Source organism: Caretta caretta, chromosome 6 (genome assembly GCF_965140235.1).
Source record: "Caretta caretta isolate rCarCar2 chromosome 6, rCarCar1.hap1, whole genome shotgun sequence".
Taxonomy (NCBI): domain Eukaryota; kingdom Metazoa; phylum Chordata; order Testudines; family Cheloniidae; genus Caretta; species Caretta caretta.
Window position 1 is genome coordinate 92,930,513 of NC_134211.1, and position 27,590 is coordinate 92,958,102.

The 27,590-nt window shown below is 41.9% G+C and overlaps 1 protein-coding gene across 44 annotated transcripts in view; it reads left to right on the forward strand.

Moving 5' to 3' along the window:
- NRXN3 (neurexin 3) overlaps nucleotides 1-27,590 on the forward strand; it is a 1,412,371-nt gene that overhangs the window by 1,335,359 nt on the left and 49,422 nt on the right. For 26 of the 44 annotated variants that reach the window (XR_007357036.2, XM_048852498.2, XM_048852510.2 and 23 more), the window contains one exon: nucleotides 22,913-22,997. Coding sequence is in view for 42 of the 44 variants with exons in the window: in XM_048852498.2 (XP_048708455.1) it covers nucleotides 22,913-22,997 (85 nt within the window). In the remaining 2 variants the exon portion in view is untranslated. The remainder of the gene's footprint in view (nucleotides 1-22,912; nucleotides 22,998-27,590) is intronic. The other 18 variants (XR_007357037.2, XM_048852499.2, XM_048852511.2 and 15 more) reach the window with 1 other exon arrangement.

The window sequence follows — 27,590 nt, forward strand, 5'->3', positions numbered from 1 at the left end:
CTGGAAACCTACTCTGGGTCTCTGCCAATAAATTGCTCAACTAAGTAGGATAGATGGGCAGCTTGGTATGGTTGATAGATGGGCATATATTAAATTTTTAAAGAATATACTTACGTATGTATAAATGCGTACATATTCTGATGATATCCCCCTTTGCTGACCCTTAATATTAGAGCTGGGCATTTCACTGAAATATGCTGTTTTGTCAAAACCATATCTGTTTTGATGACATTTTCTCTGAGTGGGGTAGGAAAGAATGAGGCTCTACAGCCTGGTGGTTGGGGTGCTGCCCTAGGCTGTACAAGACCTTGGATCAAGTCCCTGCCCTGACTGATTCAGAGTGAGCTGGGATGAAGGACTGCTCTGCATTGAGCAAAGCAGGGACTTGAAGATAGGTCCTCGTATCCCAGGCTACTGTCCCAATTATTAGGCTATACCCACACCTTCCCAAATTGAGAAGCTGAGGTTTCCTTTCCACACAAATGGCCACAAGGTTCTGTTTTTATTCAAGTGCAGACCGGGAAACAAATTTTGAAACCTCAAAAGTTGCTGCAAAACAGAATTGTCCGAGGAAGGATGATCCAGTGCTTGGGGTGCTGGCCTTGGACTTGGGAGATCTGGATTCAATTCCCTGCTCCTCCCCAGGCTTCCTGTGTGACCATGGGCTAGTCACTTAACCTCTCGGTAGTTAGTTCCCAGCTGTTTCTGCTTTCAGACAAGGGCAGGTCGGGAGCTGCATGCCTTCTCACTTGCTTCAGAGTGGCTGGGTATAGGACCTTTGTAGTGACCCTAGATGAAGAATATGTCCCTTCAGCACACTCACCCTCTTTTCCTCCTGCGATGACTTGCTCCCTTGATGTTCAGATGAACAGGTATTCCCAGCCCTGGCCAGGTCAGAGTCAGTAGCTCTCCTCCTAATTGTTTCTGAGATTGGGCCTTAGATGCAGGGAAAGATTCCAAGGTTTGGTTTGGATGATGATATTTTATTTTTCTATACTAAGTTTAAACTGGAGGGCTCCTTAAGAACTGCTATGATCATCATGTAGCACCAGTCAAATGCAGCCACTTCTGAAATGTAGCAGTTGCTAACATACAACACAATGCAAAGCAGTGTGGGGAGTGGAGATTTTGAACAAAATAGTGCTATGGTCTTTTTTGGATCCATATGCAGCTGGTAGACCTGCTTTTGCTTCCTTGATCTGTCTGTCTAAGGCTAGGGTTGCCAGTTTTGGTTGGACATATTCCTGGAGGTTTCTTTGCATGACGTAATATTTAATTTAAAGATTAATCTTTAATTCCTGGGGACTCCAGGCCAATCCTGGAGGCTTGGCAAACCTATCTAAGGCATCTGTCACCATGGTTTCCAAGTGTGGATGAGATAGGCCTGTGTTATGAAGTGTGACTTTGGATTTCCACAAAGCTCCAGGGTATGCGGATCCAGTGGGCCCGTGTTTAGTAGGCTGCATTTTCATATTGTATTGTAGCCTGATCCATTTCACAACTTGCAAGCTATAAATAGCATTCACCAGAGAAAATGTGGTAGTGAGATGAAATGAATAATGGAATAGATTCCCCATTTAGCACTGATACAGATATGGGTCTCATATATTAGTTGAAACTGTAATAGAAGCCCTTACTCTATTAATAATCGCATACGCAGTCTAGAACATGAATCCATTCTCTTTCAGATGACAACTGTATTCCAGTGCAGCATTACACTTCTGTTTATGGAGGATGTATAGTTTTACAGATTTTCCCTGATATCTGTCCAGGTTCTTTTCTGACATATCACCAAGGTGTCAACATGTTGGATTTAGTATGCTTGGAAAATCCAGTATCCTCTATTAACAGTCTATCATGTCCTACCATACTCCGATTACTTCCATGTACATCCCATAAAGGATGCTATAAAGTTTCCTCTTCTGTTTTATATTTTAGTCATTCTGTAAAGCGTCTCGGGACTCTTATGTTCCCTCGAATTATATTTAAACAAATCGGCCCTGATTTGCAAAAGGCCAGATACATAAGAACTTATGGGAAAATGTACGCACTGTTGTGCACCCTAATTAATGTGTGTAACTAACCTCTTTGCATATACAAATGGGGTATTTTCACACACAAATAGTCAGATGCAAAATGCAAATGGCCTGTTACAAACCTACTGTATTTCCAAATAGTCCAATTCGTGCATAGTCACAATTACTGCACATGCAAATTAGGAGTGCATGCATCTTTATGTGTCTTTTTGGAATTTAGGCATGTCTTAAAAACCTTTTATAGAGGATGGAAGTCTACAATGAAATATGGAGAAGTGTGGCTAAGATCGATTGACAAAGGGCCAGTAAGCCTTTTCCTGTTCCTAAAATTCTTGTAATCTTCACATTGCAGTATCAAGAATCCCCTTCAGTACAGGAAAGCCTCTGTCTTCATAGCTGATCTATATTTCAGGAATTAAACTCATCTTTCTTTCTTTCTTTCTTCATTGTTTAATTAGGATGTAGTCATTTACGTCTGAACCTCTGTTCAGCTGCTATAAAATATTCATCTCCAGTTGCAGCCTGATAACTGGGCAGTATCCTGAATTGCATTCAAACTGTTGGCACTTTGCAAAGTAAACTAGATTACCGAGAAGGGATAAAATAATAATGATAATAAAAAAAACACCCTACCCATACCCAAGCTGCTTTCAGGCAAGGTGAAAGATTGCCTGCTAAAAAGCAATTTATATTATATGTTGGCGAGATGGCAGGAAGCCAATGAATGGAACTTAATGAGCTGACATCTGTCAACAACTCCATGGTGTTAGATTGTAGCATTTGTTTCACTCATTTGCACATTGTGTGTAGGTTGCAGGTTTAGGTAGAGGGGAGAAACCTGGGACCTGCCATGCAATTTGTTTCATTCCCTCTAGGGTGCTGATATTCAAAGCTTCATGGTGCGCACATTTCCCTGCGCCTGTTGGGAAAGCTGGGTCACCTGGCTCAAAACTTTGCTCTCTGATTGGAAAAGGTCTGTCTGTCTGTTGTGACTGGGTGGCTTTTTGTATGTCATTTGCCTTTGGCAATGAGCCGTGTAAGTTTGCTGCAGTTTATTTTTGCAGACATGGGCTGCAGGCTGTTCCCATTGAGGCTATGTGGAGAGATGCTTTTCTTATTATGCAGGAACTCCAGTCATTAGAAATGTACCAACCTTTGCATTGCTTCTTTTCTTTTCACAGACACTAGAGAAAGAAAATCACTTTTTAGATCCTAGCTTGTCCGCCTAACCTGGAAGGATTGCACCATATATGTTATATTGTCCAGTTTGGTTTTAAATGTCTTAAGCAATGAAAATTCCATTTTGCCCAGTGTTAGGTAATGGTAGTATTGAAATTCACAAAATAAAACTAATTAGATGAAATCACTCTATTTTACTTCTGATACTTGGCATTTATACAGCATCTTCTTTCCAGCATTCTCAAAATGCATGATATACAGTTACCACTGGGAGGTATGTGCGTATCGTGTCTTTCTTAACAATGGCTAAACTGGCATGGTGGGTAGGTGGGCAGGTTTAGTGATTTGTCTAAAGTTACAAAGCAAGTCAATAGCAGAGCTGGGGACAGAAACCAGCTATCCCAACTGTCAGCTGTTCTGTAATTCTATGGAATAGTCTGGACTATGTTATGCAGGAGTAGAGTAGATCAGAGTAGATCGTCATAATCATAGGTGCTGGAACTAGGAGTGCGTGGGGGGGAGGCTGCAGCACTCCCTGGCTTGAAGTGGTTTCCATCATATACAGGGTTTACAGTTTGGTTCAGTGGCACTCAGCACCCCCACTATCCCAATTGTTTCAGCGCCCCTGGTCATAATGGTCCCTTCTGGACTTAAAATCTTTGTATCTAGAAATCTAATCTCTAGACAACACTCCCTCCACTACCTGGGTGTATTCAATATTGCTTCAGTATTGAGATATAAACTGTGCCTAGCCTGTTTTTTTTTTTCTTAAAATTGCCTACCTTTGCAGTTATGCAGCTACCGAGTCGATAGCAACTATGGGAAGGGTAGTGTAGACAAGGTGCAGGGTTTTTAGCTGTAGCATCTTCTAACCCGACTTGGAATAAGTCTAAAGGAAGTCGAAAAGTCTTAAAAATACTGGTGGCCACCAGTTCTTTGTCTAGATTAACTCTCCTGTGCTTGCTACCACAGATGAAGCTACACCAGTGGTATTGCCATGGAAGGAAATTTTAAGAAAATGGTCAGTGACCTATGTGCACTGACTTCTTCCGAAGAGAGCTTACAGAATCACTTGAGGTTTTATGGCTATTATTAGCGTAAAAGAGGCACACCAAAGTGCATCAGATTTAGGAGTTTCTGTGTCCTGCTCATGTTTGCCTAGCAGAAAGATATACAGGGGCCCATTGTATTCCTGGCTCTGACTAAAAGTTCTCAGATTGTCCTATCCCAACATGCACTGGGCTGTAGCTAAAATAAAGAATGATTTCCTTTGAGATTCCCACTACTTTGGTTTATTTTCAAGACCCTGATCAGAAAGTGTGTTATCTTCAAATAATAGTCTGTCTGTATCACTCAAATGAACTCATTCTGAGGGAGGTTTCTTCATTTCATACCCAACATGAATCTCTAACGCTGACACTATCCTTATTGCAAATTAAGACATCAGAAAGGTTCCATCACAAAGCTGAATTTAGAGGAAACTTTTGGTAATTTATGGATGCTAGGGGAAAGTATTCGCTTCTTGTCCTACAATCCTGATGACCCTTGTCTTGTGTTCTTGTTACACATTGCCACTCAGAACTGGTGTTGGAAGGGGATGAGGATAATACCTTTAAGTACTTTGATGCCATGATAAACAGATCTCCAAAGAGTCTGTAAGCCTCTTCACTGGGTATATTTTGAGCTATTTTTTCCCCTCCTTTAAACAGGTAAAAGCTCAGACAAGCACAGCATGTTCCAGATGGTGTTTAAAGCCACCTGAGTTCCTTTTGTCTAACTCTCAGTAAAGTGCATTCCAGCTGAGCATCTATTGGGACGTTCAAACCAACCTCATACTTTTTATGTTTGTTTGGTTTTTTTCGTTTTCAGGCATACAGAAAAGACTGATTTGTCTTTGCTACAGCTAATCAAATCCCATGGAGAGCTAAATAAATAAGCAAGGAAAATGGCCTTGTTAACCATAACAGGGAGAAAATGTTCAAGCGGGGGCTGCAGAGGAGCCCAGCAGGATAAATGTTCACTGTGGCCAGCTGTCCGCAGGAGTTTGTTTGCCCAATGGCAGAATTAGCTTGCGTAACAACCGTTCACTGCTTGGACCACTTGATGTGGCATTTAATTGCTGTTCAACTGAAATTTAATGGAATGCCAGGAGGTATTCAGTATGTTCAGCAGCTCAGGATTTGGAAGTTCACCTGGCTGGTAGACCTGGTGCCTCAGCCATGCTTAGCAGACCTAGTATGTTCATTAGCACGGTGGGTGCATGGTTGCTCAATAAGTCCTGTAGATCTCTTCACTTCATTGTTCCAAAATCAAATGGTTCAGATTGTTTAGTTTAAATTTAGAGAAGTAGCATTCAGTTTGTCCATCTATAGTGCAAAGTATTTAGGGACTAGCCCATATAATAATATACATGCTGTGTATGCAGCTATTTAAAGATAAGCCCCAAGAGCTACCATGTACGTTATGTTGTATAGTTTAGAGACTAGTTCTGGGTGTTGAAATGTAAACTTAAAAATTACACTCGTCTACAAATTTTTTAATTACTATTGTTACAAGTAGCTCCTAAGATTCATAGAACTGAAAGAAATTTGAGGTTGGCTTTTCTTTCTTTCTTTCTTTCTTACTTTCTTTCTTTCTTGTTTGCCTACTTGGAGCATTTGACAGCACATAGTGCAAAATCAGTTTCTCTATAATAGGGAGTTTCCCCTCTTGCTTGTTAGTCCTTTCACAAAGCAACAAGAGGGGGAAAACCTTTTAATAATAGGAAAACAGGATTGTAAACCCACAAGAAACAGCAGGGGGCCCCAGAGGCAGGACCAATACCTCAAATTATTTTTAAGTCACTGTTAAAAAATTGATTAGATTTGAGCTTGACAGTGTCCCTTTAATGTGTACAGTATGTTGTGTTTACAGGTAATTATGGAGTAGCTGTCTTTGATAATTAGTACCATATGCTGAGAGGTGAAAGATGGTCTTCTGGTTAAGCAACTTTGCTGATAGTCAGGTGTTCTGAGTTCAGCTCCTAGCTCTGTCACAGATTTCCTGTGTGACCTTAGACAAGTCATTTAACCTCTCTGTGGCTCAGTTCTGCACTTTGAAAATGCGGATAATTGTAATTCCCTACCTCACAGGAGTATTTTGACTATAAATTGCTTAATGTCTGTGCAGTGCTCAAATAACAATCGGATAGAGGCTGTAGAAGTACAGAGATAGCGAACAGATATTTACAGCCTGATTTTTCAAAGAACACTCTCGTTGAGGGACACAGCAGTTTCTCACTGGCTCTTAAAATCAGCCCTTTGCAGACTTACCTTGAGTGTTAATTTGTATGCTAGGCTGTGCAAACAGGAAAAATGTAAGATCTAGACCTGTTTTTGAATGTGTTTGTTATTTATACGCTATAGCTATTTATGGACTTTTTAAATGGGTATGCTCTACGTATAGTTATTTACCAGCTAGTCTTGTGTGTTAATATGGATGTGAGCTGTAAAGGTCTACTTCCACATGTTAATGTGTGTCCAGTGTGCAAAAGTATGTAGAAGTGAAGGTATATTTATTCTGCATTTAAAGGTTTGGAGACTCATCTTGTGTGCTAATGTGTGTGCCCGGTGATTAACAGTATTTAAATGCCATTCCCTGGGAGTGCATTAATGCGTGCAGAGAAACAGAAAGAAGTGTAAGGAATGATAGTGTTAACAACACAATGTTTAGCTAAGATTTAAGTCTGGAAAGAGCAGTCTAGTGCATTAATGTGAATATTCAAAGATAGATGTTACTTTATTGAACTAGGCGGTACTTGTAAACGCTATAATTGCAAAAGCTGTTTTAAGGCCCATTTATGCAAAGCTATTACATTTACGGTTACTTTATGAATAAAATAATAAAATACCCCACTACTTAAGTGTTTACATCTAGACGATAGAACCTTTATTTCCTCTGGGTGGCATGAATTAAGGGATCTACAATGAATCACCCACAAGTCCCTGTTCCATCTATGATAATTAATTATAGAAACATAAAAATGTAGGGCTGGAAGAGACCTCAAGAGGTCATCAAGTCCTACCTCCTGCTCTGAGGAAGGAACAAGTAAACCTAGACCATTCCTGACAGGCATTTGCCCAATCTGTTCTTAAAACCTCCAGTGACAGAGATTCTGTAACCTTCCTTGTAAGCCTGTTCCAGAACTTCACTACCCTTATAATTAGAAAGTTTTTCCTATCTAACCTAAATCTCCATTGCTGCAGATTGTCAATTGCTTCTTGCCCTTCCTTCAGTGGACACAGAGAACAATTGATCACAATCGTCTTCATAACCCCCCTTAACATATTTGAAGGCTGTTATCAGGTCCCTCCTCGGTCTTCTTTTTTCTAGACTAAATATTTTAGTTTTTCTAACCTCTCCTCATAGGGCAGGTTTTCATTTTTGTTGCTCACCTCAGGGCTCCCTCCAATTTATCCACATCTTTCCTAAAGCGTGGCATCCAGAATTGGACGCAGTACTCCAGCTCAGGATTCACCAGTGTTGAGTAGAACAGGACAGTCACCTCCCATGTTTTATATACGACACTTCTGTTAATATGCCCCAGAATATTAGCCTTTTTCACAACTGCATCACATTGTAAATCCATTCAATTTTTGATCCACTATAACCCCCCAATTCTTTTCAGTGGTACTATCACCTAGCCAATTATTACCAACTTTTAGTTGTGCGTTTGATTTTTTCCTTCCTAAGTGTAGTACTTTTGCACTTGTCTTAAAGTTGAATTTCATCTTGTTGATTTCACACTCATTTTCTAATTTATCAAGGTTGCTTTGAATTCTAATCCTGTCCTCTGAAATGCTAGCATCCGCACCCAGCTTGTTGTCATCCACAAATTTTATACGCATGATCTTCAGTCCTTTATCTAAGTCATTAATGAAAATATTGAATAGTACCAGACCCAGGACTGACCCCTGAGGGACCCCACTGGATATTCCCTCCTAATTTGACAGTGAACCATTGAAAACTACTTTTTGAATACAGAATTAGACCACATTTCCCTAATTTGCTTATGAGACTGCCATGTGGGACTGGGTCAGAAGCCTTATTAAAATCAAGATATATTACGTCTACTGCTTTCCCTCAATTCACTGGGTCAGCAACCCTGCCAGAGAAAGAAACTAGCTTAGTTTGGCGTGGTTTTTTCTTGACAAATTCATGCTGGCCATTTCTTATAATCCTATTGTGACGGGTTCCCCCCAGGGTGCCACCAGCCTGGGCTCCCTTTCACACTGTGGTGCTGTGATAAGTTGCCAAGCGCTCCAAGCTTGCTCTTTCACCAGAATACACACAGATAGGGACACACCCAGATGCAGCTTCACACACACATGCTGAGATCAGCTCTGCATGGGAAGGCTCAGCTAAGGCTACACCCCTCTCTGGAGTGTAAACCCAAAATTGTACTGTCTTGCACTACACAGGGAACTGTACAGTGTAAGTTCATAAAATTTACCCCCTCAACAGCTTTCTGCCCCAAGTTATAATTTCTACACACTGGTTTTAGACAAAAGAAAAACAAGTTTATTAACTACAAAAGATAGATTTTAAGTGATAGCAAACGGATCAAAACAGATTACCTTAGTAAATAAACAAAACCGCAAACTGAGCTTAACACACTAGATAGGTAGGATGTAAATTAGCAAATTCTCATCCTGAGTGATAAACAGGCTGGCAGATTCTTAAAGCACAAGTTGCCTTGGCTTTCCCAGGTTTTCATACACAGGCTAAAAATACCTCTAGCCTGGGACCATCACTTCCAGGTGTTTCCAGGCGTGTTGTTGTAGGGAGAGTGAGGTACCATCACAATGTCATTGTCCCCCTTTTATATCTTCTTCCCTCTTGCTGGAAAGCTCTTTTGATGTGACCTGGGTCAAACAGTTCCCATTTTGTAGTGCTATTTCTGAGAAGTTTCTATTGTACACAGTTCCTAGGGTAATCCTTGTGTTTGTGTGCATTTCCTCAATAAGCCATTAACATTGTTTGGCCTTTTTACTGTTGTACCTGAAAGGCTGCTTGTGGGTGCTTTCAACCTCACAACATGTTTCAGTAACACACACACAGCCAAACTTCATAACTTCACATATGACAATAGCATGTGCAATCCAGCGAGATATTAATGTCTAGCAGATCAAGACTTATAGAATGATACCTCACAAGGCACACTTTGTACAAAACATATCCTAATTACATAACAGTGGTGAATAGCAGGGTGCTAGGGTGTTGCACCTATTATCCTCTCGGTGCTTATATATTGATTAAAATTTGTTTCAGTATATCTTTCCAGGTATCAAAGTTAGGCTGACTGGTCTATAATTCCCCAAATTCTCTTTGTTTCCCTTTTTAAAGATAACCTCCTGATTGTGATATATTAGTCTCTTACTATTCTTCCTATCTTTGCATCAGGATAGTTTGCAGTTGTGCCTTTAATATTCTCTCCTTCAGAAATTGCCAGTTCTCCTGAACTTCTTTATCCCTTAGATTTTCTTCCCATGGGAGTTTACCTACCAGTTCTGAGTTTGTTAAAACCTGCTTTTTTGAAGCCCGTTGTCTTTAGTCTGCTCTCATTCCTTCCTTCCCTTAGAATCATGAAATCTATCATTTGAGGGGTCATTTCACCAGGCCAGGGAAGCTAATGATCAAACCAGCGGACCAAATTTGGTGATGAATCCTGGTCAGGTGCCAGCTAAGGCACATTGCGCATACTCTAAGAAGAAAACCCCAGACGGAAATAAAGCCATTTCTGGTATGGAATATGGCAGTTGTCTGGTAGTGCACAGTAATACTACACCATTGTCTAGTTCATGGAAGTAAAGAATACCTTGTCCAGTGAAAGTTACAAGGAGAATTTAAAGAGCCTAAACAGTTACCCAGTTTGGAATTTGGCCAACAATCCAGGGCATCACCTTCTTCTTCTGAAAAGTGCAGTATTTTCTTTAATGATAACAAGTAGTAAAGTAACTGGGGCCCACCCTGCCTATTTTAAAGATCTGACGGGATCCTAGCAGAAGGTGCAATGGCAGCGGAATCTGCACTGCTTTAAAAATAGAAACGGGACCCAAGTAGTTTTATTAATGAGCACATAAAAATAAATGCATCTTAAATAGTCTGTGTGGCAGCCTCTTTCTTTTTATTGCATCGTCATCTTAGTTTATAGATTTTGTTTCTTTTAAATCACCTGCTAGGAGGGGAAGCAACATGGTGTGGAGATTTTGAGTCTTAAAAGATTGTCATTAAAGCCACTGTGCTGTATTTAGTTATTTATTTCTTGCTCAGAATGATCTAATCAATAACAGAGCAAAATCAAACACAACTCCCTCCCCTCCAAAGAAGAAAAGACAAGCTAAATAAAGATGTCCAGGAGAAGAGGGGAAAAAATGCCAGCAAACAACATATTGATTTCCAGCAAAGGAGCAGAGTGTAAATGAGAAATATTCTTCTGACACAGTTATTAAGTGCAGGGCTAACACACAGGGAAAGGGCCCATTTACTCTTTCTAAAGGCTGAGTCCCAAAAGGGTAGCTGATGCTTCTCAGACCATCTGAGTTTCAAGCTTTCTCAAATGTAGACCTTTCTTTGCCAATTTATTGATACTTTGCACTTACACTTTGATCCAAAGATCTCAAAGCACTTTAAAAGACTAACAATATGCCCATGTGGAAGAAAGTTATTTTTATCCCCGTTTTACAGATGAGTAAACAGAGGTACAGGGAGGTGAAGTGACTTGCCTGAGGTCATACAGTGAATCTCTGGCAGAACCAGGAATATAAAACTGAGCACTCTGACTCCCAGTGCCCTGCTTATAGATTACACCAGCTGTTTAAAAGAAAAAGTTGAAGCCTTTGCCGTCAAATGCATTCATAACGTTATAAGAAGTTATGTTCAAAATGTTAATTTTTCTTGGATGATCCAAGGAGAAATCAAGGCACATTGCAGACCTACCCGGAAGTCTTCAAAGAGCCTTTGGGATGGACTGTAATTGTCCATTAGGGAGTCTTTGGACCAACTTTGGGAGAAAAGGCTTTACAAACCGTTCTGGCTAATAGTTTCAAAAACAGATGCCTAAAGTTAGGCTGCTAAATAAATTGTCTGAATTTCAATAGTGCTGAGCTCCCAGTGGCTCTTGTTGACTTCAGTGGGAGTTGCTGGGGGGGGTTGGCACTTTTGCAAATCAGGACACTTATTTATGCACCTAAACAGCCTAACTTTACCCGCCCGTCTTTAAAAATCGGAGCCATTGCCTATAGCATATATATCTACTTTATGGGGCTAGTGCCCAATACTGTAATGAGAAAGTGAAACTGACTGCTTTTGCTGATTCGCTCTCCCAAGCTAAACAATGTAGAAAAAAGCAAATAAACTGCATCACACATTGCAAAGTAAATTAGATTTTGAAAACTCTTCCATCATGAATACTCTGAGGCATTGCACTTTTCATAAGGAGTCATTAGCAACACACTCACATAACAACATTTTACAAATATCTTGAAAATATCTCTGGAAAAGCAGCCAAATGAATATGGGAAGGAAAGATTGGATTAAAAATATGGGAAGGAGAGATTGGATAAAAAAGAAAATTCCTTCCCCCTCTTGTATAGAAACCATATTCTCTGGGTTTTTAGCCAAGAGTTTATATTTTACAGTAGAGTTCTAAACTCCTGCAAATCTCTGGGGGTTGCATTGAGGGATTCACAATGGAAATGTTGGCATGCCTTTAACCACATGGGGAGTTATTGGGCACAGCTCTAATATAAAACGAGAGAAACAGAAAGCAAGAGACTTTGTGTGTGTGTGTGTGTGTGTGTATATAATCAATAAACAACCACTCTAGATTCCTGGAGATGAGTTGCTGTTTATTTATTTATCTAACTCCTAAATAATATGTAATTTCTCTAGGCCAAGAAATAAATTGAAAGGATTTAGAGGGATTTGCTTATCAGCGGAACACCACGTAGCATTACATTCCCCCTGCTTTGGGGAAGGTACAGTGAAGTTTGGTTAAGCTGCTGTGGTTCAATACTCCTCTTTCCTCTGTCAGGGTGCCTTGAACAACACACAGATTAATCCTCCCCTCTTCTTTTCTCTGTCCTCCCCACCACAAACTCCATCGTTGTTCCCACCAGCAGCTGATGGAGGTAAAAGGCTTAAGACAGCAGAAACACTGATTTATTTATTTTTTAGCCCCATTGTCTTTGTGCAGCTTAGGGATAGGAACAAAAGTCCTTGGTACTTGGCATCAAATCTGGTCAAAAAGAGGCTGGCTTTACAATCTTAATGAACTACTGATTCTGCTGAAGCATGTTTGTGTTCCCAAAGGGCTAATTTGGCTTGTAAGGCTCTTTTTAAACAATATCACCCATGGCAGTGGACTTGACATGCAGCTGGGGCTACTTTTCTTATTTCTTTAGCCTACATGACTGGTTATTTAATCTCTTGTCTGCGATGATAATGCCCGAATGGTTGATTTTGTTACAGTGGGTAGATCTATTATGAACCCTATATAACGATCTCATTTGACTGCAAATCAATTTGCTCTTTTGTGTCCAGCCAGGATCACACAGCCAGGAAATGTGCTGAGGTTGATTTTGGGTGGTTTGAGGATTGTTGTTGGGTTTGTTTGTTTGTTTGTTTGTTTTTCTAAGTCATGTTAATGTGGAAAATTCTATGCATGCTGGTTACCGACTGGCTCCCAGCAAGTCTGGATCTAGGGCATTTGAGAATCCCTTTGTTTATACAAAAACAATGTGGGGACCTCTGGCAGTGACACCTCTTTGCTCAAAGTGAAACATGAACAGCTGGAATCCCATGCTGGACATCTTTACTGTCTGCTTTTGGAATGGCCCAAGAAATGGATAAGGAGGTGTTTGGTGCTGATGAGCATGGTGTAAATACCAGATTATATTTAAAATAGAAGGGGGAAAATGCTGTTCATTGAGGCCTATACACTCATAACATTGATACTCATAACTGGCTGGTGTGGTTGCTTTGTCGAAGGGCTTGTCTTCACTATGAACTAAATTAATGCTGCGGCATTCGATGCAGCGGGCATTGATTTAGTGGGTCTCATGAAGACACGATTATTCGATGGGAGAGCGCTCTCCTGTCCACTTCAGAACTCCATCTCAATGAGAGGCGGAAGCTATGTCGACAGGAGAGCATGTCCCGCCAACATAGCATGGTGTAGACACTGCTGTAAATCGATATTAGTTATGTAACTTACGTAACTTAACTAGCGTAACTTAAATTGACTTACAGGGTTAATGTAGACAAGGCCTCAATGTTGATGATTTCCAGCACTTCCCTGAGGAGTCTGCTTCACAGTCTGAGAGCTCACTGTCAAGAATTTTTTCCTGGCAATCATCCTACATGTTCTTTTGCTTAATTTCATCCAAGTACCATGTTGGAGCACCCTACATAATTCTTCTTACTTCTTGATGTTTATTACACTATTGAGATACTTGTAGGCACTTACTGTGCTTCCATTAGTCCTTCTTTAGCCAAGTTGTGCGTGGTTAGTGTTGCTAAAATTCCCTCCCATTTGTCTATATCTTTCTGGCATGGAAGTGCCCAAGACTAAACATAGAGGACCATGTTCTCTGCTGATGTAAATTGGTGCAGCTCTGTTGAAACTAATACATATTGAAAGCCCAGTTATTCCATCTGTAGCCTCAGCTAAGCTGCACAGAGAGGGACTACCAATTCCCTGTCCTTTGATCTGGTGCCTCTGCTGTGTACACACAGACCAAAACTGCAGCATCTTTGTTGCTATCTTGTCACATTACAAGCTCCAAATTCATGTATTCCCCACTCATATGTTGCACATTATTTCCATCTGGAGGTAGTTGTTTGTGCAGGTCCAGACTGAATCTCCCAGACATGCAATAATGTCACCACCTCTGAGGCATTTGCAAAGATGAAATGGAAAAGTTTGAAACAAATTAAGGGAAAAAAGGCTTAAAGCATAGACAGGATAGGTGAGATTTCCCATTAAATAAGTGAGGATTACCAGGTATGATAGCATGTTAGTACCATGTTTAATGAGACAATGTTCAGTTATCAGAGTCTCTTTGGTGTGGTACCCAGACTTGAAATGATACCAGCATAGGCTATCATGAGAGATTAAGAGACTTCCCCACTTAGTAGCTTTGACAAGCCCAGTAAATATCCTGAGCCCATACTCTTATGGAATATCAGTACTTGTGGTCTGAAACAGAGCCAGGAAGTATAGTGGCATGGTGACGGGGAGAGAGACAAGCAGTTGAGTTCAGGAGACCTTTTTGAGACTTTTTCAAACATCATGAAAATTTCACAGGTTTGGGTTGAATTTAGGGAAAGGTTTGGGTGCTCTTTAATGTATCTGAACTGGTTGAGCCAACCCTAGTTTAGGTGAGAGAGATACTTGATCCATAACATTTGGATTTGCATCTGAATATTCTGGGATGTTCAAATACAGGGTTTCAGGTCAGCTCATTATAACGATGCAAGGAAGATGCAAAGTGCAGATCTACAGCCAAACATCCCCAATGTTAGGAAATGTTTGAACCCAGGGTTTTGGAATGGGCCCATCCCTAGATTAAATATAAACTGTGGTTCCTCAGTGACAATGGGATTTACGCTTCTCCCATTCAAAGAAACTGAAAAATGCATTCAGAGTGCAGTGGTGGACTCAGAGTAGGGCATGCAGAGGGGGAGAGAAATTCAAATGGTAGGCAGGTAGGAGAATTTAATCCTCCTTTAAAGAGTGAACCTGCCACCGAGAAAGTACTGTGGAGCAGTTAGTCTGTTGGACTCGGGGAATATTTATGGGTTCTTCTCTTTTCTTTCTTACTGGCAGTGAGAACTCCATCATTCTTGGTTGCATTATTTATAATTTCATAAAGCTGTTTTGTGGCAGGGCTTATTTTATCCTGTGCTTAATCTCCGTCAAATAATGGTGCACCCAGGGAGCAAGGTGACCAAAAGCATTGCACATCTACAGTAGAGTGGGAAGTGGGTATTCAGAGCCTGCCACTTTGCATGGAACAAAGGGGCAAAGGTTGTGCATCTGAGGCATAAATTGGGACGTTGTGCATTTGGGGAGAGAAGGGGAGTAGAATTGTCTTGACCGGGCTTTGCCATGCCAACCAGACTTCCTTCTCAATAGCAGTGATGTATAGTAATGAACAAAGATGCAGAACCATCACCAAGGCAAGATTGAAGAGGCCCTTGGAGTGAATAATTAGAAGCAGGTGATTACAGAAACAATAATTCATTGGAGGGAATGGAGAGTCAGTTCTGTGAAATTGAGAGAATGAGAAGGTAAATATGCCCATAAATAAATCCTCAAAGGTGGATGCAGAGTTTTGAGCTTTCTCCTGCCCTGGTTTTATTCCAAGGTAATTTCAATAAACACTGGAGAGAGGGAGAGAAAAAAATAATATAAATGCAATAAAAAATCTTTCAGGGAAGGAATAAAAAGGGTTCCTGCCAGAGAGAGATTTTATTGAAAGTTATTATAATACCTATCTTTAGTTTTATGGCCCTTAATACAGGGCCAAGTAATTTCAGTGCTGGGATTAAAAAATGAAATCCATATTTTAAAATAGGATAGCATGAATTATTCTTTTTAATATAGAATTTAGCTAATGTACAGGGCAGGCAAATATTTTCTCTCTATTACTCTCTCAAATGAAAGCACAAAACATCCCTTTGTAGGGAGATGCCTTGTTCATATCATTTTGACTAGAAAGCCCTTATGGAGTAATTAGATACCTGAAGTGGTTAGTGTGCAGTTGCCCGTAGATAATAATACTTAGCACTTAGCATCTTCAGAACACTGGGCAGGCATTAACTAATTAATCCTCACAATCCCCCTGGAAGACAGGTGAGTATTATCAACCTCATTTGACAAATGGGGAGAGATGCATCAAGAGGTTAAATTATTTTTACTAAGGCCATGAAAGCAGTTGGTGGAAAGCTCATAACGGAACTCAGGAGTTCCTGACCAACAGGCTTGTCATAAGTGTAAAGGGAAGGGTAACCACCTTTCTGTACCAGCGGCACTGCTATGGGCACCCGCATGGCCCCACAGTATGCCAACATTTTTATGGCTGACTTAGAACAACGCTTCCTCAGCTCTTGTCCCCTAATGCCCCTACTCTACTTGCACTACACTGATGACATCTTCATCATCTGGACCCATGGAAAAGAATCCCTTGAGGAATTCCACCATGATTTCAACAATTTCCATCCCACCATCAACCTCAGCCTGGACCAGTCCACACAAGAGATCCACTTCCTGGACACTACTGTGCTAATAAGCGATGGTCACATAAACACCACCCTATACCGGATCGCTATGCTTACCTACATGCCTCCAGCTTTCATCCAGACCACACCACAAGATCCATTGTCTACAGCCAAGCTCTACGATACAACCGCATTTGCTCCAACCCCTCAGACAGAGACAACACCTACAAGATCTCTATCAAGCATTCTTACAACTACAATACCCACCTGCTGAAGTGAAGAAACAGATTGACAGAGCCAGAAGAGTACCCAGAAGTCATCTACTACAGGACAGGCCCAACAAAGAAAATAACAGAACGCCACTAGCCATCACCTTCAGCCCCCAACTAAAACCTCTCCAATGCAGCATCAAGGATCTACAACCTATCCTGAAGGACAACCCATCGTTCTCACAGATCTTGGGAGACAGGCCAGTCTTTGCTTACAGACAGGCCCCCAACCTGAAGCAAATACTCACTAGCAACCACACAACAAAAACACTAACCCAGGAACCTATCCTTGCAACAAAGCCCGTTGCCAACTGTGCCCACATATCTATTCAGGGGACACAATCACAGGGCCTAATCACATCAGCCACACTATCAGAGGCTCGTTCACCTGCACATCTACCAATGTGATATATGCCCATCATGTGCCAGCAATGCCCCTCTGCCACGTACATTGGCCAAACTGGACAGTCTCTACGTAAAAGAATAAATGGGCACAAATCAGACATCAAGAATTATGACATTCAAACACCAGTCAGAGAACACAATCTTTGGTCACTCGATTACAGATCTAAAAGTGGCAATTCTTCAACAAAAAATCTTCAAAAACAGACTCCAACAAGAGACTGTTGAATTGGAATTAATTTGCAAACTGGACACAATTAACTTAGGCTTGAATAAAGACTGGGAGTGGATGTGTCATTACACAAAGTAAAACTATTTCCCCATGTTTATTCCCCCCCCCACACACACACACACAGTTCCTCACACGTTCTTGTCAACTGCTGGAAATGGCCCACCTTGATTATCACTACAAAAGGTTCCTACCCCCGCCCCCTTGCTGGTAATAGCTCACCTTACCTGATTACTCTTGTTACAGTGTGTATGCGTATATAAAATCTCCCCACTGTATTTTCTACTGCATGCATCTGATGAAGTGAGCTGTAGCTCACGAAAGCTTATGCTCAAATAAATTTGTTAGTCTCTAAGGTGCCACAAGTACTCCTTTTCTTTTTGCGGATACAGACTAACACGGCTGCTACTCTGCAACCTTTCTGTATAAAGTGCTATAAAATCCCCCCTGGCCAGAGGCAAAACCCTTTCACCTGTAAAGGGTTAAGAAGCTAAGATAACCTCGCTGGCACCTGACCCAAAATGACCAATGAGAGGACAAGATACTTTCAAATCTGGAGGCGGGGGGGGGGGAAACAAAGGGTCTGTCTGTCTGTGTGATGCTTTTGCCAGGAACAGATCAGGAATGCAGCCTCACAACCTCTGTTAGTTAGTAAGTAATCTAGCTAGAAATGCGTTAAATTTCCTTTTGTTTAATGGCTGGTAAAATAAGCTGTGCTGAATGGAATGTATATTCCTGCTTTTGTGTCTTTTTGTAACTTAAGGTTTTGCCCAGAGGGATTCTCTATGTTTTGAATCTGATTACCCTGTAAGGTATTTACCATCCTGATTTTACAGAAGTGATTCTTTTACCTTTTCTTTAATGAAAATTCTTCTTTTAAGAACCTGATTGATTTTTCATTGTTCTTAAGATCCAAGGGTTTGGGGCTGTGTTCACCTGTACAAATGGTGAGGATTCTTATGAAGCCTTCCCCAGGAAAGGGGGTGTAGGGCTTGGGGGAAGACGTCTCCAAGTAGGCTCTTCCCCTGGTCTTTGTGTAAGACGCTTGGTGATGGCAGCATACGGTTCAAGGACAAGGCAAAGTTTGTACTTGGGGAAGTTTTTAACCTAAGCTGGTAAGAATAAGCTTAGGGGGTCTTTCATGCAGGTCCCCACATCTGTACTCTAGAGTTCAGAGTGGGGAAGGAACGTTGACAAGGCCCATGCTTATTTTCCATTAGACCATGCTGTCTTGTGAAGCTGCATCACCCTTTGCAGGTCATGTTGGTCTCATGAGATGGTCTTGAAAGTGACAGATTCCAGCCACAAGGCTTTCTGGTCTCCTAAGGGGCTCATTTGCTCTAGTTTTCTGCTCCTCCTCATTGAAATACTACCTAGTATGATTCATATGTTGGGTATGTGAACTGAAGGAAGTGCATGGAAAGCCAACATGTGCGGGCATTGGGAAAACAAATAGCGATGGAAGGATAAGGCATGTCTTGGGGAAAAATAATACAGGATGGTAGGTGGCAAGATGGCTTACTGAATTAGTCCTTCCTGTTGTTTCTAGCGATCTTGGCTTTGGTCAAAAAATTATACTAGCTTTGGTGGCCTTTCTTTCTAATCCTAATTTTTGTACATACAAAGCTATTACATAATCTGGCATTATCAGCAGCTGCAGTTAGGGTGCAGGGTGAGTTAGCTGGTCACAACTGAGGTGTGTTGGTAAAGCTGTGTTGGAGAGCAGTCCTGGAATAGCAAGACGTGCTGCAGGTCAGGACCGGCAGGATTGTTAGGTGTAGAATTGGGCGCCATCTGCTAGCATTTTGCCTGACTCTTGTCCACTCTAGCGGGCCCCTTTCTCAAGGCCTCCAGATTTGCTTACAGATTTTAAAAAAGATAACCTTAAAACACAGTATTTAGAATTGGGAAGGTGGCGGGGTGACAGAGGAAAGCCACTTGCAGTAAATCATTAGAATTCAGTTAAGCATCAGAATTGTATAAGCCTTTTCCCTTTAAACCATTTATCTAGGGGATGTACATATGTAGTCTGTGCAGTATATGCGATGCTCAGGCCTTGAGCTGACTTGTAGGAGGGAGAGGGAGTTGAAAGATGAAAAGGTGTCAGCCCAACTGCCTGTGCAGCTCTTTCTTGCTCACAGCTAGTGTCCTACTTCAAAGTTCTGCATCTGCCAGCTTCTGCAGGAGATGGTGCCAGCAAGAGGAGAAAGCAGATGTTCCAAGTGAGCTCCTTATTTTCCAGGAACACACTTGACTCAGATTGGCATTGCTGTTGGATTTGATTCCAAGCTTGTATCATCCAAAGTCATCATATGATATATAAAGGATCAACAAAAAAGCAGCATATTGTAATTGTCATGCTTATATCCTACTGCAACCAATCCATTCCTGCCTCCTCTCAAAGGTTTTTAGCCATAGCATCCTGGCTCTGAACTTGCCAAGTCCTCTAATCTAACAAAGAAAGCTCAATTTCTACAAGAGCTGTTGGTGATCCAGCAGGTCATGCAATTCCCTCAGAGTCCTTATCAATCCAGTATCCCAGCATGGACCTCTAGCACTTCTGGAAGTGTCCTCTTTCTTCTAAATATAAAACTTAGAAAGATCCTATGGTACTTCTAGCAAGTGGTAAGGGTGTCTGTGGTGTCCAGATTTCAGTGTGGTTAATTACATGCCATCCCAGCATTTTCAGTTCAGTACTCTTCACTTGTTATTTTGTAGTTTTGTAGTTTAATAGTTAACATGTTTCATTCCAGAGGCAGCTGCATTTCACTGTTGGGAAATATGCTTCCTATATGTATTGTTTATAAAGTGGTTTGGTATCCTTTTGGATGAATGATGCTTCTTAAAATATATCTGGTAGGAAGGAGGTTATAGGTACCGAACATATGTCTTGCACGTCTCTCCTCTGCCCACCCTGTGCTGAACAGACAGGCATTCTAGCCAATTCATTTAAAGTGAGAAATCAGCCTTAGCATTTCAACAAAACGTCTACCCCTACGAAGATGTCAGTTCAGCCAAAGAAAGAACCTTGGTACCAAAGCCAGCAAGATCTCTTTGAACATGATACTTGAAGTTCCTTACATTCTTCTACCTCCTGAACCACATGTGACATTCTTGAAGTCCAGAGCAAAAAGGTCGTAAGTAGACTGTTTTTTTCCTCAGCCTGGCTCCTAAGAAGGCCATTTGCATAGTCAAAAATAACACAATATATAGACTAGGTGGTCTGATGCCTGTTTAACTAGCTGCTCTTCCAAGGCATAGGTCCCATGTAATCCATTCCCGATGGGCCACTGCAGGATTGTGCCCTCCAAATGTTTCCTAGTCCTCTGTCTGTCGAGTCCAAGATTAAGTGATTCATGTGATAAGACTTCCAGTACTATCCATGGGCTATTTTCTATGTGAGCCTCATAGATATTCCGATTTTATTTTTCTACATCTTAATTTCACCCCCTTACTCCTAGTCATATTCCAAGGCCCACCGTAACTCACCGAAATCAGAGAAATGTTAGGTTGGACCTGGTACCTTCAACACCACAGCAGGTGTGACCTATTTTGAAGTACTTGTTTTGTTCAGCAGCTCATAAAGAGCTTTGTGTGAAGAAGTGCCTGATACATTCAGCAGTACCTCAGGTATGTTCTAACTGAATATACTGACTAACTTCTTAATATACCAAACAGGAAGAAGAGCAGTGTTCAGCTAGTACTTGGATTCTCCAGCAAAAACCCTACTAGATGAGTGTAACCCTTAGGAAAATGACCAATGGATGCAACCTGTGAGTGGCTAGTGACTAGTGTTTGGGTGTTCTGGGGTGGAGAGAGATTCTGCAGCCAAAAGGAGGAGAGATTAGATCAGGGCTTCCCTGCCTCACCTCCCCTACTGGCTCCCACGCCGTCTCTCAGCTCAAGAAGCAGAAAGGGAGAGTGGCATGTGCCCGCATCAGAGGCCAGTGTCGGGGCAAGGTTTCCTGGCACAAATCCAGGACAGCTCTGTGCTAAAGAACAATTGTGTAAGGAGCCTGGGGCTGGAAAGAGCCCTTTGAGATAGTCATATGGGGGCTCGGAAGGTAAGGGAGTGCTCCTTTTGAGGAAGATGGAGAGTCCTTTGGTGGAATGAGGAGTTGTGTATTTGTAGTGACCTGAAGTCCCCAGGATGAATACACCTCTCCTGGGAACCTAAGTACAAGGTACTGAGGAAAATTACACTCCTCCTGAATGTCTATGAGTTAAATAGCAGCTTGTGCCTGCCCCAGCAAGGACAGTTCTTACATGGATCTTCCATGAGTCCTTGCACTGATCCCATGGCTGTGTCTGATCTGCGGCTTTCTGCACCATGCCAGGAAGGAACAGGAAAGAGAGACTGTTTCAGCGGCAGACTTAGGTTGAGCTGATGCTGCTGAGGGTAGGATAATTTTCTACTATGTGCAGGAACATTATAACCTGTGTCCGGAGGCTGCCACAAAATCTCCCTAATGGTCCACATTACTAATTCAACTAATTACAGCAATTACATGAAGGAGTTGCTGCTGGGGAGAGAAGCCATTACACTTCTCCCTAACACACTGCAGTACATGCTGCTCATTATTTAGACCAGCAACAACAACAACAAAATTACCAGCTGGAAACTGCAAGTAACATACTGAAACTCACAAAGGCCAGGGATATTCTTAGTTTGCCTTAAGCCTTTCAGTGCCAGATCTTCCTTCCCACCTTCTGTACTGCTGCCGGTCCATTAACATTTGACTCTATCCCTCTACAGTTAGCAGACCAAACTGTGCTTTGCACTATGTGGACTTATCTGGAATGGTCAGCGGCACAGAAGAATTGTGCCTGCATTACTTAGCAGTGCAGCAGTTGTGCTCTGTCTGGGTATATCTGGAATGTTTCCCAGTGCAGCAGGTGCATTCTACCTGGAGTGATTAGCAGAGCAGCAGGTGCCCTCAGCCTGAGTGCAAATGATGGGCTTAGCAACACAGCGTGCTTGTTCTCTGGGGGCAACTGATACATTTGGCTGCACAGGAGGTGTCTGTTATTTGACTGCATCTAGTATGTTTAGCTGTACAGTAACTGCATTCAACCTCAAAGTCCCTAGTATGCTCAGCTGCAGAATGGACCTATGTGGTATTTCAGCAGAACACCAGATGTGCTCTAACTGGACATACTTTGGCTGTATCTGGACCATTTGCCCGCCCAGCAGGTGTTTTACGTGGGTGTACCTAGTCTGTTCAGTAGCACAACAGGTTCAACTTGGTATATTAAACAGCATAGCGGGGACACTGTATCTGTACATACCTGAAATATTCAGCAGCACAGTGGAATAATTTTATCTGGTATAATGGAAACCAACATTATGGAAGGTGTACAATACCTAGACATGTCTGGAATGTTGAACAGAACTCAAGCATTTTAAAAAGATGCAATTGAAAATATTTTCCCAGGAATGTTAACTGCCTCTGTTACAATCTTTTTGGTAGGAAATGCCTTATCACTTTTTTTCTTTTTTTCCCTCTTCTTTGATCCCTTCCTTCACGTGCTAGACCACTGATGACATTGTTTCATCCGCTGAATGTTCCAGCGATGACGAAGACCTCATTGAATGTGAGCCGAGTACAGGTAAGTCAGGTCAGTCTTGTTTTGCTTGCTTTCTTATTTCATTTGCAAAAAACAATACATACACATATATATATATGTGTGTGTGTGTGTGTGTGCGCTTGTGTGTGTGTGAATTTATACATATATATAGCTATATGTGTATATGTAATATACATATACATATATAGTATATAAAATACAAATTTATACAGCCAAGCATCAGATCCCATGGAGTTGGCAATAACAAAAGACAGAGACGTAATAACCTCTCAGTTAATGGAAAGCTGTTTTCACAGGAAGCCAAACTTCCTGGAACCAGCCCCTAATTAATTAATTAATAGTTAACAGTTGTGCTACGTATTTGTAGCAGCCATTGTGCTGCTCAGGTGGAGAGGAAGAAATTGATGTGGTCCAAAGCATATATTAAAGGTGGACGGACTGAGGGGCGAAAGAGAGAGAAGAGAGACTAAAGTGGAGCAATAAAGAATGGTCAATACTATTTAATCCTCATTAATCGTTATTCTGAGGATATGCTGCAAAAATATATTTGTCCATGGGATTCTGAATGCAGTTAACATGGTACTATATTCATACTAGTTTTGTTGTCTGTGTGCCTAGAGAACTTGGGGAGTATCACAGTAAATGCAAAATTAGTATTAAGTTGTGCCATGTTACCTGTAATGATGCTTCAAAATGTATCCATTAAGAGTCAACAGAAGTGTAGCCATTTGAAAATGATTTGACTCCTCCCTTTAGACCCAGATACATTTTGATGGTTTGATGGCTTTACTTTCTGGTGAGATATATATGATGTGATATCCAGCAGGCAACTGCAGTCTGTTTTATTTCTTACAGACTTTTTCAAGTCGTCTTTTTGAGGCTTGCCATGAGTTAAGCATTTATATAATAGAGAACAGATATCATCGAATTTCTGTGTACATTAAAAAATGGAGTTTGGTTAGACTCTTACATCATTAAAGGTGAAACACATAAATAGTTTGTTTAATTTTTGTTTTTGTTTTGTTTTTGCTTTGGTTTATTATTTGTTTGGGGTTATTTTTCTTTTTGCTAAAAAAAAACCCCATAAAATGTTCTGTTCATAGTTTCCTGAAGCTTTCAGATTAATATAGTCATAATAATAAAAGTCACCCAAAGCTAGTGCTTTCATATTTCTTTTCCACCTTTCATAGGCAGCCTGCGTTTTTTGGTTGTTGTGGGTTTGTTTTTGTTTTGTTTTTTTTTGGTAGAACTTGGTCATGCAATAACTAACATGGCTTTGGACTGTAGCTGGGAAATTCCACAGTGGAACCACTAGGGAAGGCAGTGACACTCAGGCAGATGCAAGCAAATGGTAGAGCCTCTCCCCTCTATCCCTTCTACCAGATCAATATAAAGGTCTATGCACTTAGCCAGGCAGGTAGTTGAAAACTTTTCCTCCAACATTTTCATGCAGCTGGGGTTACGTAACCAGGCTCAGCTGTACTTGGCAGTGCTCCACTGCCTGGCATTCAGCATATTTTCTGTAATCCACAGTGGAGTTAAGGCTGTCCTACATCCCAGCCTGGCAATCATGAGACTAGGTTAGCATGTAAACAGCTGACTCAGAGGTGGGTACAAGTGGCACAGTAAGACCTACCATAGAGACAGGCAGCAGTGAGTCACTGGGAATCAGCACAGTGGCGCCTTATTAAGTCAAGGCCATGGAATTTAGTGCCATGCACAAAGGACTGAAGAAACAGAAACTATTGGTTCGTCCATTTAAAGACCCCTACTAATCTTCAAAGATCTCAATAAACTTTCATTTTTTCTTTGACTGTCAAAATGGAAGTATTTTCTGATCTTTATCAGCCTGCTCCTCTTGTCCATTCCCTGCAATGCAATAGAGTCATTGATTTATAGATTCAAAAGCCAAAAGTGACTATTGTGATCATCTAGTCTGATCTCCTTTATAACACGGGCTTCCCCAAAATAATTCCTAGAGTAGATCTCTTAGAAAAAACATCCAGTCTGTGTCACAGCTCTTTTCATGGTGATGAATTGTGATGGTACAGAATCTGAGAATGTAACATCAGTGAATGAGTCAAGCCTGGAGGAGCAGGCTTCTAAAATAGGAAGAAGCCATTGCACTAATATTTTGGAATATTCCACTAGGTGCCCTAAATACCTTTGAAAATCTGGCCTGTAGGAGCCGAAGTCCCATTGAAAGTATAAGTGACTTCGGCACTTTTGAAAATTTGGTCCCCAAACATCTCTGTGCCTCATATATACAATGGGGATTACCCCTCCCTAGTGCCTCATTGAGAGGGTAAGGTGATACACTGACGTCAGTAGAGTGCCTCAGGATTTACACTGGTACTGAGTGGAGGAGTTGACTGGCCCACTGGCCAAGTGATCTTTGCTGTGGATGCTCGCTTATGCACTTGGGATTAAATCCTCTCAGCAGCACTAGTGTGCAAAGTCAGTAGAGGGAGAAGCAGCAGGGCTATATCAGTCACAGTGCAAGGAGAGGTGGATGGCTAATATACCAGATCCACCCACACACAGAGTTATGATCTGAAGACCTATGGTCACTCCTCCACTGGATAGCAAGTATGTTGCTGTGGACAAGTGCTAGCTGGGGCTTACTTTACTCCTCAATTAGATATCTTCTGTCTACACTACAAAGTTAGCTCAGCTTAACTACATCACTCAGGGCTGTGAAAAATTTCATTTTCTGTGCAATGAACAGTAAATCCTCACTTAACGTCCTCCTGCTTAACATTGTTTCAAAGTTACGTCACTGCTCAATTAGGGAACATGCTCGTCAAAAGTTGTGCAATGCTCCCTTGTAACATCGTTTGGCTGCCTGCTCTGTCCACTGCTTGTAAGTTTTTGTGGAAGAGCAGCGACTTTACAAGGGAGCATTGCACAAGTTCCTCTTCTCCGCCTCCTCCCCCTCCCTCCCAGTTCTTCCCCCACTGCCAAACAGCTGTTTGGCTGCGCTTAGGACTTTCTGGGAGGGAGGGGAGGAGAGGGGAAGTACTGCGTCTCCACTCCTTCCCCTCCCTCCCAGAAAATCCTAAGCGCTGCCAAACAGCTGTTTGGCAGCAGGGAAGCGCTGGGAGGAAGGGGGAAGTGCCACATCTCCGCTCCTCCCCCTCGCTCCCAGAAAGTCCTAAGCACCGCCAAACAGCTGTTTGGTGGCACTTAGGAATTTCGGGAGGGGGGGAAGGAGGGAGCGGGGATGCAGCATGCTCTGGAGAGGAGGTGGAGTGAGGGTGAGAGGAGGTGAGCCTAGAGTGGAGTGGGGACAGGAAGGGGCAGGCCTAGAGCATCCCCTGGCAAAGTTGGCGCCTGTTCTTCTCCAGGTAAGCTGCCACTGCTGCTGCGAAGGTGCTTCCTAGTGTCCTTGCCTGCAGTGGGCTGTGCCTGTGTGGGGTAAGCCAGGGGCACTTCCCAACCACAGTACAGTACTGGACAATATATAATGCCTTTTGTCTGCCCCAAATTTTTTGCCTTGGAACCTAACCCCCCGCATTTACATTAAATCCTATGGGAAAATTGGATTCGTTTAACATCGTTTCACTTAAAGTTGCATTTTTCAGGAGCATAACTACAACGTTAAGTGAGGAGTTACTGTAATTAGGCTGACCAAAGTCCTGTTGTAGACACTCCTAGGTCAATGGAAGATTTATGCTGTTGACCTAGATACCACCTCCTGGAGAGATGGATTTACTACAGTGATGGAAGAACCGCTTCTGATGCTGTAGTAAGTGTCTGCACTACAGTGGTGCAGATGTGCCACAATAACGTTTCTAGTGTAGATATACCCTCAGTGTCAGAACCCACCCCATCCCCCAATTTCAAAGGAAGTAGAATGGTCCTTTTGATATTTCTGAAATCAGCAGCAAAGTACATGGGTCCCTTGAACCATCCTGCCCTGGTCAGCAGACCCCTGTGGTGGAGGGTGCATTGGACGTGTCTCAGTACCCTCTTGCTTCACCAGCCAGGGCACGATTTGGCCATTTGCAAGGATCTCTTCCTTTAGCAGATACCCCAGAGAGAGAAAGAACCAGATGGTTTTACTTGTGTTTTTGATCAAACTCATTTAAAGTTGCTTCCTCCTGTTCTGCTGGCAGGTCAGTGTATTTTACACCACCCTGTGGCTTTTCTTTTCAGTTCTGCAACAAATTGGAAATTAAAAGACAGACCCAATTCAGGCCCCATCATGTTCCTCTGATAATGGGTAACCTTTAAAGCCCCTGAGCTTGTTCCAGATGTCAGGACGTGGCTTTGCTTCACACCCAGAGCTATGATCCAGTAACCTATCCGTTACCAAACACAAATGGTTACCCTACTGCAGCTGTGAGATGTGATGCATACCAGAGTAAGGTCATTGTGCAATACACAAGCACAATGAGTCAAGGTCAGGAGAGAGTCTCCTCCTTCAATTCAAAGCGTTTCAGATTTCATGTGAGTCAGACTCCAATCCCCAGAGCCAAATATATTCCTATGGTTTTTTTTCTGGGTCCAATCCAACACCCAGAGGAGACCATTTTCAGATTCTGGTTTGAATGTGTTTAAAGATGGCAGAAAATCATGAGATTTGCATCTCTTTGAGGTCAAAAATGTCATGAGACCTAC